Here is a 12,976-nt window from a genome sequence, read left to right as displayed (position 1 = left end):
CGATGTAAGCAGTTGCAAGGGTCAATACAGGTTTCTAGTAGTATCTTACATTTGGCGTAATTACTTGCACGTGTTGGTAAATACGCCACTTCGTAAGATTTTTTCTTTTACCTTGGGTACACTCCGCATCAAAAAATTGCGACAGCTAACGCCGTGCAGCTAGGCCACCCAATATACACCTTCTTATCCCATAATCGTGACTGGTAAACAGACTCCCTCTCTGTCTCCTCCTTTCTTCTCTCTCATACTAAAATTAGCTAACTACATGAACGCAATTCTAATTTCAAACTACACGTGTATTAGTATCGATAAAATGAAATTACAAAACTTGAGACAAAACAAGATTCACAAGTTAATTTAGGGAGAAACTGAAACACACACAATGAAAAATTGAAACCAATTGATGTCGTAAAGTCAACCTATGAAACCAACGTAAAGGAATTACGATTACTGTGTATTTCAGATGTAAAGCATCACGGGCAGTAGCCAATGCTGTGCGATATTCCGCGCGGTGTTGCCGGATTTCGGACTCCCCTTTCCCTTCTCGCTCTTCCTCCAGTTGAGATTATGACACATACATTTGCAACATTATTCGCAATGTAAATATACTATTCCAGCAAATTCAAGAATTTTGACTGTGCATCCTAGAAGTATATATAGCAATTAAATTACTTACCTATTAACTTTTCCAGTGGGTTTGCTAAACACTCGTCTTCAACACTACTTTCACTATCGTCTATGTCAGTTAATATTTCGTCATTGTCTGAATCTGAGTCTTATAAATTTATTATCATGGACTAAAAAAAATGTAAACACAAAAATAATTCTTCGAGACTGATTTCGTAGCACTTTATTTATCTTTTTTTTTTTTTTTTTTTTTTTTTTAAAGAAGGCTCCGCACTTGTACTCGGTTTGCTTAAAGACATTGTCAACTATAATTTTGGAGAAGAAACGAACTACCACAAAAGAAAGTAACCTAGACACTGATGAATTCTGTTTATGCTAGAAGAGAACTTACGTTCCTACACAACTAGTACCTTTGTTTCCTTCTCAGTTTTCATAGCAAATAACATTCTTGGGCTTGGTCTAGGTCACACAAAAACAATCCGTCTGATTCCTTAGCAAGTCCATATGATCGAGTTTGTTTTGGGTTACGATAATTTACGACACCATTCAGACGCCTGGTGCTTTTGAATCCCTGCTGGAGGAGGAAAGAGGGAATAAATGGTCGCATATATGTAAGGTAGTGAAACGTGAAGAAAGAAAAAAAACATACTGCGTTTTTTCTGTCGAGTAAGGAAGAATTTATCCCGAAGTAAATTTCAAAACAATATTACGAACTTCCCATACTTTGTTCTTACGATGTTAGGCACATTTTATACATATATATATATATATATATATATATATATATATATATATATATATATATATATATAAATGAATCAGATTCCAAAGGCGTGTAGCCACGGGAGAAAAGGGGGCCCTGTCTTTCCAAACTATTTCCAACTCCAAAATGAGTTTCGTGGTATGTGTTTAATAAACTTATTTAATAGTTAATGCAAATGAGGGACGTTTATAATAAAAAATGAAAATTTTTTAAAAAATCAAACATCATCAATACGGTTTCTGTACCTAATTAAAACAACTAAAATTAACCATATGCTTTATATTCTCATTTCCCTAACTGGGAACACACCGTATGAACTCTCTATTAGATTATTGCATAATAATATCTGAGTTGATATTTTTCGAGTTTTTTTCCTTTACTGTTTTAACACATATAAATACAAAGTCAGATAAACAGACTGCTATAAACAGCATTTGCTTTCTTATGAATAGGTTATTGATTCATCTACAGTCCGGTTTTCAACTCAGTACTGTCAACATCCGTCTTCTGATAAGGTAGCATCGTGAAAATATAACATGTGTATAGTATGTATGGTGAGTTAAAATGCTTTCATATTCTGAAAGAGATCATTTGTTCTCTTTTAAAGGTGTGAAAAGCTTTCCTCCCCCTGAAAGTAATGTTCCCCTAGAACAACCTGCTGGTTACACCCATGATTATTCTGTAATAAAAGTTGAGATATATTTCCAAATTGAAGAAAAATCCACTGGAAATTAGACGCGGGACTCATCGCTCGTTTTACTAATTGTTTTATAAGGAAACCTTTCAAAGCGTGTATCATAACAACCAGTTGACATAAAAAGATGTAGTTTTTACGTATGTGTTCGTAATTCTTTTCTCTACTTCGTAAAGTGAGCAGTTGATGTGCTAATACAATATTTCTAATAAGCGCCTCTGGTATTGTCAAGATACGCAGTAGCGCGAGAAGTCAGCGTGCAGGACTGCTTGTCGCGAATTGTCAACACCGCTCAAAGCCAATTGGACGCCGCGTGAAGCCAACTCAAGGCCATGCCGCTTATCATTTGAAATCTGTTATAGTAAAACTGTCCAGCATAGGTTCAAATCCTGCTCAAGCCAAAGTTGCGTTTTTTACAAAGTGATAGTGAACAATCAATTTCTCATGTTCGACATGCAATGTTTAACAATGTGGAAGCAAACACCTTTATCATGATAGAGACGATTTACGAATGTTGGTTGGGAAAGGGCAAGGGATTTACCAGGATATTCGAAATACTTCATTGATCTGCAGTAAACACTTTTCGTGTTATCGTTCTCAGAAAGAGATATTACAGCATTTGTTGAACAAAGTCTGTGTAAAGCAAACGATGGTATAGTGGTAAAGTACCAGAATTCCACGCGGGAAATCTGGGTTCGATTCCCCGCCAGATACTATAACTTTTTCGCATAAAATAATGGCTGCAAACATATATTATCTTCTGTTGGAGAACTTACAAAGCATCAATGGCGAGAATTCGAATAAACAGTGTGTGCTTTCTTCATCATACACTGTAATGATAAGCATGTTTCATATTTATATTCATCCCCGCCCCTCTCTCTTTTTTGGCGTTTCCCTATCCTGTCGTTGCATCTTTCACTTCTCCCCCCTCTCTCACGTACACATGCACTTCATGTGCGTGTGCGTGTTCCAAAGTTAAAACGGAGCAATATAACGATAAACCTGGTGTGGAGAATGTAATTAACTGGCAACTTCAGCGTCGAGTTTTTCGTGCTCTGGGCGTAACATCTCCAATCCTGGTCATCTCTGAAAGAAATACTGTTTAAACGCAACGGAATAAGCAAAATAACTTTTTTACCATCTGGGTTACTGAGTCTCAGTCGAATTACCGGGTCACTAGGAGTTTGAATCCTCGACCAAGTGGTGGTCCATAAGCTAATCAACATCATCCGACTGACACTATGATCCGTTTGAGCTCTAGCGTGTTCATTCTATCTGCGCAGATTACAACGTTATATCCGCAAGAGATGAAAGTGATGCTGGATGTCCGGAAAGGATAAATCTTCGGAAAAGACTAGAAAATGGCAACCTCATTGGTTATTTGAAAACAAAATTTTATTTATACTAGTTCGACACAAATTTGTTTTCATCCTATAATTCAATGTGATTTTTTCAGGCTGAAATTTGAAACATGCAAGGTCTGCTACATCTATAAAGAACATCCAATTTACATTTGAACATTCGTAACTTTTCATTATGATACGGTTTTTACTTTTAATATAGGATATTTCTGATAAAAATTTACCAGTAAAATAGCACTCATTCAATTTTATCTTTCTCTCTTTCTTTTTTCTTTTCGTTTTTTTCCTTTTTGTTCACTTTGCATTAGTAGTCTGGAATGGAAGATATGACCTACGCTACTTACTGGGTTTATTAGAATGTAGTACGTCCAATGAACATTACCGATTTTAAACCGAACTACGCGGAAACAGAGCATGTGTGTTAAACTTTTGACATTATCTCAGATGTGTCTGTGAGATCTACAGTTCTACTGGAAATTCAGTATGCTATCCTTTATGAAAGAGACTTAATGAATGTTTCAAGCATCCTCCATATATTGTAAGCCCTGAAAAAAATATAAAAACAAACGTTATATTACTGTTGGATTTCTGGTAACGGAACTTTATAATATTAGGTTCTTTTCTTACTAAATTTAAAACTCCACATTTTTATCTGTTCTCCCTTTTCTTTTTCTTCTTCTTTCGCTTTCTCTCTCTCTCTCTCTGCCTCATTTTTGAACCTCTGTGTAATAGACATCCATTGGTTTCAATATTTCATTGTGTGTGTTTAAGTTTCTCCCTAAATTAACTTGTGAATCTTGTTTCGTCTCAGTTTTGTTATTTCATTTTATCGATACTAATACATGTTTAGTTTGATGTTATAATTGCGTTCATGTTGTTAGCTAATTTTAGTATGGGAGAGAAGAAAGGAGGAGTGAGAGGGGAGTCTGTTTACCAGACACGATTATGGGATAAGGCAAAAAAAATCCAACACCCTTAACATGGCGTATTTACCTGCATCTACATTATATTTAATTGTGTACTCCTACCAGTGTTCGACTTACCAGAGAGGATAAGGGGGAAATTCCTCTCTGGAAAATTGGATATTTCCCACAAGTTTTAAACTTCCCCATGTTAAATTTCTCGTATGTGCACTTTATCCCCTTTAAAATGTCATTTAGTTCGCACACTGACTCCTACCGCCTTTGGTGTAGCTTCAGAGAATACAGAACTTCACAATAGAGCTATTTTGCAACCTCTAGGGAAAAATAAACCTAAAAACACTTGGTTCATTCTACAGAGAATGTGGTACAGTCCACAGCAAAAAAACCTGCAAGCAAAACCTTATGAGCAATGAGCATGTAAATTTATTGTGAAACTACACCTAATAGCGCAGGAAATCAACATAACGTCTAAGTGGCACGAACCACTCCAGGAGAAACCTCGGCGTCCTCCCTTGCACACTTATTTTGGAGTAAAGAATTTCGTCGTTTCACAACAATCTTACATGCTTATGTTGCAGGTTTTTTTTTTGCTGCGGACTGTACAATTCTTGATATCAGGATAAATAGTACTGCATTTATTTTTTTATATTATGTTCTCTTTATAGATCAGGTTATAGCAGCGTTTCCCAACCTTTTTCAACTTGCGGCACACTACAGGTGTAACTTGAATTCTCGCGGCACACCCATATATATATATATATATATATATATATATATATATATATATATATATATATATATATATTACCGTGGTATTTTAATGTGATTACTAATTTCCTTCTTACAGAGAAGAAAGCTCGATCACTGATTTTCCCCCGTGCTAAATCATTATACTTATTTTTCATTCTAATTTTAAAATAGAAAATAATAGCAATGAAATATAGGACTCGGGTTTTTAAAAATCCACTTTCTCTTTCGAAAACTGTATCTAACCTCTAACTAAAAGGGAAGATCACTAAATAACGAACAAATAAACAAATTTCCTACACTTTTAAAACACAAATGTAGGTAATTTGTATGCATGCTTGCTTTGTTGAATTTATTGAATGATATGTTAAAATTTCAAGTTACGAAATAGTCTGCAACAATAAAGAAGTAATAATGGTCATGACAATGATAAATACGTTTTTCAACATTAAAAATGTACAGAAAAGTAACACAGTATGAAATTTAAAATTGTAGATTTATAGTAGAGGTTCATAGTAATGTGAAATATAAATATACATTTTCCCCTGTCTTGCAATTTGGTTCGTATAGAATTAATAATTTGTTTCGATTTTCTCGCGGCACACCAGCGGCCCATTCGCGGCACACCAGTGTGCCGCGGCACACCGGTTGGGAAACGCTGGGTTATAGGCTCGATTTCGTATATACAGAGTGTATTGGTATACAACTTTTCCCCTTATACCCATTCCGTCTATTAAAGCAAAACTTGGTACACTCATTTATTATCCTCTATAATAATTTTCGATATGCATTTGGATTGTGTGCTTTTTACCCGGGGCCACTCTAGACTGGGGGCCCAAAGTTAATGGGAGCAATTTCTGGAGGAAATTTTCCCCACATCCTCCCAATTTTACCTGTTCAAGTACGTTATGGACCCCAATACATAGCACCTCTGGAAAGCTTGTTTCATGGTGAAGAGAATGAACTATAAATTATGACTTTCCGATGAACAGTATTGATTCAATAGCTATTTCACAGCGAGTCTACGATTTTCTATATACTAACAAGGTTAATGGGCCCCAGGGCTTACTCCGCTGTCCATTGCACCTAATTTTTTTGTGCATGAACATATCTTTGTTATATTTATCGAATGGAGTAGGAAGTCTGGGTGACAGGTTCATGTCCTTTCTTTGTAAAATGAGTCGTAATTTTGATATTTTTGTTGTGTGATAACTTTGTATCTTTTGTCTTATTTGAAGGTCATATAAAAATTCCCGCTGTGTGGGAAGGAAAGCCAAAGGAAGGAGGGAAATTCCCTGTTGTGATCTTCTCTCATGGATTAGGTGCTTGTCGATACGCTTACTCTACTATTTGTCTGGAATTAGCTTCCAAAGGTTACATCGTTGCTTGCGTGGAACATAGGTAATTACAATTTGAACTAGCAACTTTTTCGAAATTAGTCAGTATACGAACAAGGGTCAGAAACTAAGGTTACAAGGCCGGTATTTCTGGAGTTTCGTCTGGTATAAACGAATGAGGAGTGTGCGGTAATTTTAATACATGGAGTTGGCAACTGTGCAAATTTTCCGCCACCCGATACCTACGGCGCTAGTTGTTCGTAAACAAAATGGCGACTCGTTTGGAAAACTGGTCTCGCGAAGAAGTCCTCTCAGTTATTCGATTTCTGTGAGCGAAACATGTAACCGCGGCTGAAATTCACCGGCAGCTGCTAGAGGTTTACGGAGAGACTGTAATGTCTCGTCAGCATGTCGCAGAATGGTGTCGAAAGTTTGCGGCTGATAAGAGTGAACGTTATCGACGAGGAGCGCAATGGCTGACCCAGCACGGCATCAACAGATTTGAACACAGCTCGCATGGAGGAGATGATTTTAGGACAACAGGAGGGCCATATTATGACATCTGATGGCAGAATTGGGAATGTTATTCGGAAGCGTTCGCCACTTAAAAGAGGACCTAGTAGGTCGTCGCTTCGCTTCAGATGAGGAGGTGGAACACTTCGTGACAATGTGACTGAACACGCAAGGACAGGATTTTTACCAGGAGGGAATCTTCAAACTTATCCCACGATATGACAAGTGCCTCAATCGATATGAAGATTATGCCGAAAAATAATACAATGTATGTACTAATGTTGGCTGTATTGGTTGTATGAAATAATATACACGTGTTTCACTGCAGGCATTGTAACCTTACTTTCTGATCACTCCTCGTATATACAGGGTGAGCATAAAATCTCGCTCTGATTACAAAAGAACCGTTTGACATAATAATGTAAATACTGGTCAGTTACATAGGTTAGTATTGTAGTATAGGACGATTTGTTTTTGTGATACCACAGCACGAATTGCGCTTTCTCCTGCTTCGATGCCATTTCGCCAACTAACCCGCGCGTGCCAAGTAACGTACTGCGTCACTCTTGGGTAGCACTAGTGCCATCTATTGGACTTTAAAAAAACTTGTAATACTAACCTATGTAACGGACCAGAATTTAAATTATACTGTCTAACGGTTATTCCGTAATAAATTCTTATAATCAGGGCAAGACTTTATGCTCACGGTGTACTGTAAGACGTCCTAAATATGTTTCTTCCCAGCGTACTTTTGATCTTCCTCATCTTTTAGCTCTCCAATTTTCGTCGAGCATTTATCTTGAAAGGCTCTTGTAACTTATGAACTGATATCCCTTCATGTTTATCAGACTCACTGTAACTGTATACGATTCAAATATCGACAGGAAAACACTGTTTAACATTGCAATACCAACAGATTAACGGTGTCGTCAACACAACATGAAAAAAATGAAATGAAATTTTTAGTTTTACGTCCCACGATTATGTCGGTTAGGCTAAAGGAGACGGTGATAATGAGTAATGAATGAAACGGTGGAATGAAGAAAGTGGGAGGAAACGGGAGAACCCCGAGAAAACCCACGCACACGGTGTTTGTCCACCACAAAGTTCACTTGGCGGGAGCAGGGTTTGAACCCAAAACCCCTAGTACCGGAGGTGAACGCTCTACCACTGAGCCACCGCGCCCCCCCCCCCACACCATAAAGTTGATTATTTTTTTTTTCAAATAGTAGCTACTACGTCAGATTATCACATTTATCTTACTTACGTCACTTTCAACATCACATTACTATTCAGGACTACAAACTTCTTTTGCCACTAGTAGAGTGGTTTTATTTTAGTTTTCTTTGACGTCATTAACTTACTTTTAAATCTGATTTCATTAATTATTCTTTCAACGTATTTTAAAACTAACTCCCAGACATTTTTGATATGTAACCTATTTATTTATTTTCTAGGGACCACACTGCGTGTACAACATATTATTTAGGTCCGGATGAAAATGGAAATCGTCGCAAATATTGGCTGGATTTTTGGCATATCAGTAGAAATGATAAGAATAAGTACATACTTAGGAATCGACAAGTAAGTTGCTCCAAAATTATCTAGGCTATTACTATAATTTTTACATTAGATCTGAGAAGTACCAATCATAATCATCATCATCATCATCATAGGTATTCTGCCATTATTGGCAGGAACCTCTTCACCTTCACGTATAATTTTTCTTCCATTAATTGTAGTCTCCTTCGCTCCTTCCCTCTCTTTCCTGCCACCATACCAGCTACAACGTCCCTCATGATACAGTTCCTTATCCAATGTCCCAACCAGTTTCTCTTCCTCTTCTTAATAAAATCTAAAATTATTCTTTCCTCCTCTACCATTTCTAACATTCTCTCATTCGTTTTCCGCTCGACCCAGCTGATTCTCTCCATTCTTCTCCACACCCACATTTTGAAAGCTTCCAGTCGTTTCTCATCATTTTTGCGTAATGTAGAAATACCAAGAAACGTTAATAATTCTTGTCACGTAAAGACAAAAAGGAAACAAACTTATAAATTAGTGCTTTGTAAAATGCATTAAAAAGGACTCGTATTATCTTTGGTATAAGGTACAACGGAGGTATAGGATTAAGACTAAAACCGTTGGACGTTCTTCCTAAGGTTGTGAGCTAAAGGTTTTATGGATATTAATGATGTGGGTTACTATAATTCATTATAATCAGTGAGTCTTATGTTTGATGAGATGTTGATTACCACATGTCCACAATTAGAGATTTATGTAGAAAAAAGAAGAGGCAGGGTTAGTTCAACACAATTGGTTTGTATTACCTTAATTGTGTTAATTTTGACATGTATGTGGTACTACTTCAACTCTATCCTTTTTGGAGCAAATTGTTAAAATGATAGTGGTATGATCAACTACCTGAATTGGTTTCTATGAGTACTGACTAGTGAGTACAAGTATAAGAGCATCAAGAAAAAATGACAGCGCTTCTGTTAATGTAAATTTTACCAGAAAATTTATACGCTTGCAAAAAGATTTTCGAGAAAAAAAACTATATAAAATATAATATATTGATTGATTGACGAAGATTAATGTCATCCGTTACCCATTAAGATGTTAACGGATTGACTTAATTAACGACGCCTTCCAAGATAATTGCTCTAGCTATATATTGCATTGTATGGAGTAACGACTCACTAACATTACGATCTGATAACGGATGTGCTACAACACAATCTTTTAACGGACGTACTAACGACACAATCTTATAACGGACGTACTAACAACACGATCAATTAACGAATGTATTAACAACACAATCATATAACGGATGTACTAACAACACAATCTTATAACGGACGTACTAACAACACAATCCTAAAATGAACATACAACAGAATCATATAACGAACGTACTAACGTTGCAATCTTATAACGGACGTACTAACAACACAATCTTGTAACAGACATACTAATAACACAATCTTATAACGGATGTAACTTATAACACAATCATATAACAGATGTACTAAAAATACAATCTTATAACAGACGTACTAACAACACAATCTTGTAACGGATGTAACTTACAACACAATCATATAACGGACGTACTAACAACACAATCTTACCCACTAGCGTGATTATAATAAGTAAATAATACGCTTAAAATGTGGAATAAGATATCGTTTTGTTATTTCTAAAGTGTCCAAAATGTGTTTAGTCTGAAACTTTGAATTTGGTTGGTTGAATCTTTTTTCAGCCCGAGACTGTATAAGCTGTGAATCTACAGATTAACATGGCATTCGAAGCACACAAGCTGCCACCGCAAATCGAACCCCGTTGTGAGACCTTATAGTTTTTCTTAGAAAAGGTTTTGCTTTCCTACATTTTAGACTTTTTTTTTAAATCGAGCATTCAAAATGAGAAAACTATATTAATCAGAACCCCCCTATTTACTCCTATTGACTTTAGCTATTTCTTATTAACAGGTTTTATTTCAAGCATTCTTTTTCTTTTAGGTTAATGGTATTTAATAAAAAAAAAAAAGATTAATCGTTTCATGTTTCTTTGTTCTAGGCACATCAACGAACAGCAGAAGTGATACGAACTTTAGATTTGTTGGAAGCCATTCAAAATGGAGAAGATATAAAAAATCAGTTGAATTCTGAATTTGATCTCATCGTTTTTAAAGTAAGTTCAACTGCCTTCAAATATCCCATATCTGTTTTCAAGGTTCATTTTTCAGGTGCTAAGAATAATCAGATTTTTTTTCTCTCTTGGTGGCACTTGAAATCTCAGAATCATGTAGACAGTCTTGTTGAAACTTACTCGCCGCTCCTTATTTCTGCTGTTCACGGAGTCTGCACCTTTCTTCAAAGATCCAGAAGCAGGGTCATCCCGTCGAGTCAAGGGACCTGGAGCAGAAATAAATCAGTCACGTGAAGTTGGCCCAACCACATTAAAGGAAATCAAACAAAAAAATGTCAGGATTTAGTGCTTAGTTTGTGTTTAATAGTGTTCAAGTACAAAGAATTAATGCTCGAATTATTCAGGAGTTATATTGATTAATAAGATGGTTGGGCTAACTACACACTTTCTAAAAGTGGTCTCAAAATCAAAATTAAACTGCACAGGGAATTAGTGCTTAATTGGTGCTCTTCATGCCACAAAGTCCCAGAATTAGTGCTCAATAAATAAGGGTATACCTAGAATATTTATGTTTGGAGTACCTATATATGAAGTTCGCTCAACCACTTTGAAAGTGAACTTCCGCCCACCGTGTGCGTGGGTTTTCTTGAGGTTCTCCCGTTTCCTCCCACTTTCTTCATTCCACTATTTCACTCATTTCTCATCATCACCGTCTCCTCGAGGACTAGCCGGCATAACCGTGGAATGTAAAACTCAAAGATTTCATTTCATTTTTTTCTCAACAACTTTGAAAGAAATTTAAAAATTAACGTCATGAGTTAGTGCCTAATTAGTGCTTTTAATTCCACACTGTCCCAGAACTAATGTTCAATAAATAAGGACATACGTAATTTATGTTTCGGGTATATGTGAAGTTGGCCCAACCACTTTGAAAAAAATCATATTCCCGTCAGGATTTAACGCTTAATTTGTGCTTTCAATCCTATATAGTACTAAAATTAGTGCTCAATAAATAAGGGCATACAGGACATATTTATATTTGACGTATATGTTAAGTTGGCTCAACTACGTTGAAAAAAATGAAAAAAGATTCACGTCGGGAATTAGCACCTAATTAATGCTTTCACTCTCACATGATGTTTTGTCATCCGTAGCCTGTTCCCCAATCGGAAAGAGCACCGCACACCATGATTTACTTTACTTGAAAACACTCTTAATCTTTTTACTTGATCAAATTTACTCTTAATCTTTGGATAACTCTTACATGAGAAGAATACTTTACAACTACCCCTTGTAGCTATTAATTTTATTTTTCTTTGTCTTTTTAGGGCCTATTAGACTTCAGATCGACGGTGATAATGGGTCATTCTTTTGGTGGAGCAACTACATTACTAGCTTTAGCAAAAGATCAAAGGTTTAAGTAAGTATATCTATATAAAACTCTTGTTCCACAGGAGAAAGATGCATTGTTTTTCTTTTGGTATATTATTCCTTGTATTCGGCTGAATTTGACGTATTCCAAGACGCTTCTTCCAAAATTTGCTCAACCACAATATACCTTCTGCTCACTCAATCTCTATGAACCTTACACCATTGCTTGATCACCAGTGTAGAGATGGGGTGGGTCAGTGGATCAAGTGGGTCAAATGACATGACCCACTGTGACCCATTACCGGCCGTGACCCACCGACCCACTCTTCTCAGTGCATTGTAGACATTGTATGTTTATAATGCATAAAACAATAGACATGTTCAAATTAGTTGTAAAACCTTTTAATATTCCATGTTAACTAGCAACAAAATATGACCTATTCCGTAAATACTATTTGGTCTAGGAATTAATTCGTGCGGTTGGTACGCACACATTGAAGCTGTAGTACAAACACAAAATACATAAATACCTTAAGAAAAATATTGTCCATCGCTAGCCACCACTTTCGCCCATCTGTCAGGCAATGTACGGATTCCATGGCGAAAGAAGTCCTCATCCTTGGAAGCGATCCAGTCAGAGACCCATGTTTCGATATCTTCTGAAGAAGTAAACCGCTGTCCAATCAAATCGTTGTTCATGCAATCGAACAAGTAGTAGTCCGAAGGAGCAACGTCTGGTGAATACGGCGGGTGGGGTAAAACTTCCCATCCGACATTTTCTAAATAGGTTTTGACCGGTTTTGCGACATGTGGGCGAGCGTTATCATGTTGAACAATAAGTTTATCATGTCTGTTCTCCCATTCTGGTCGTGTTCTGGCCAGAGCTTGCTTCAAACGCATTAATTGTCGTCGATAACGTTCTCCATTCATAGTTTCACCCGGTTGCAGCAGCTCATAGTACACCACACCTTTCATATCCCACC

At 36.6% G+C, this 12,976-nt stretch overlaps 1 protein-coding gene across 1 annotated transcript in view; it reads left to right on the top strand.

Moving 5' to 3' along the window:
- LOC145683190 (platelet-activating factor acetylhydrolase-like) overlaps positions 1-12,976 on the top strand; it is a 74,721-nt gene that overhangs the window by 47,484 nt on the left and 14,261 nt on the right. Inside the window, exons 5-8 of the mRNA XM_081754553.1 lie at positions 6,354-6,516; positions 8,423-8,549; positions 10,551-10,664; positions 11,951-12,042. Coding sequence (XP_081610679.1) covers positions 6,354-6,516; positions 8,423-8,549; positions 10,551-10,664; positions 11,951-12,042 — 496 coding nt within the window. The remainder of the gene's footprint in view (positions 1-6,353; positions 6,517-8,422; positions 8,550-10,550; positions 10,665-11,950; positions 12,043-12,976) is intronic.

The sequence above is a fragment of the Thermobia domestica genome, chromosome 4 (assembly GCF_964235325.1).
Source record: "Thermobia domestica chromosome 4, izTheDome1.hap1.1, whole genome shotgun sequence".
Taxonomy (NCBI): Eukaryota; Metazoa; Arthropoda; class Insecta; order Zygentoma; family Lepismatidae; genus Thermobia; species Thermobia domestica.
This window is presented reverse-complemented; position numbering and strand designations above follow the sequence as displayed.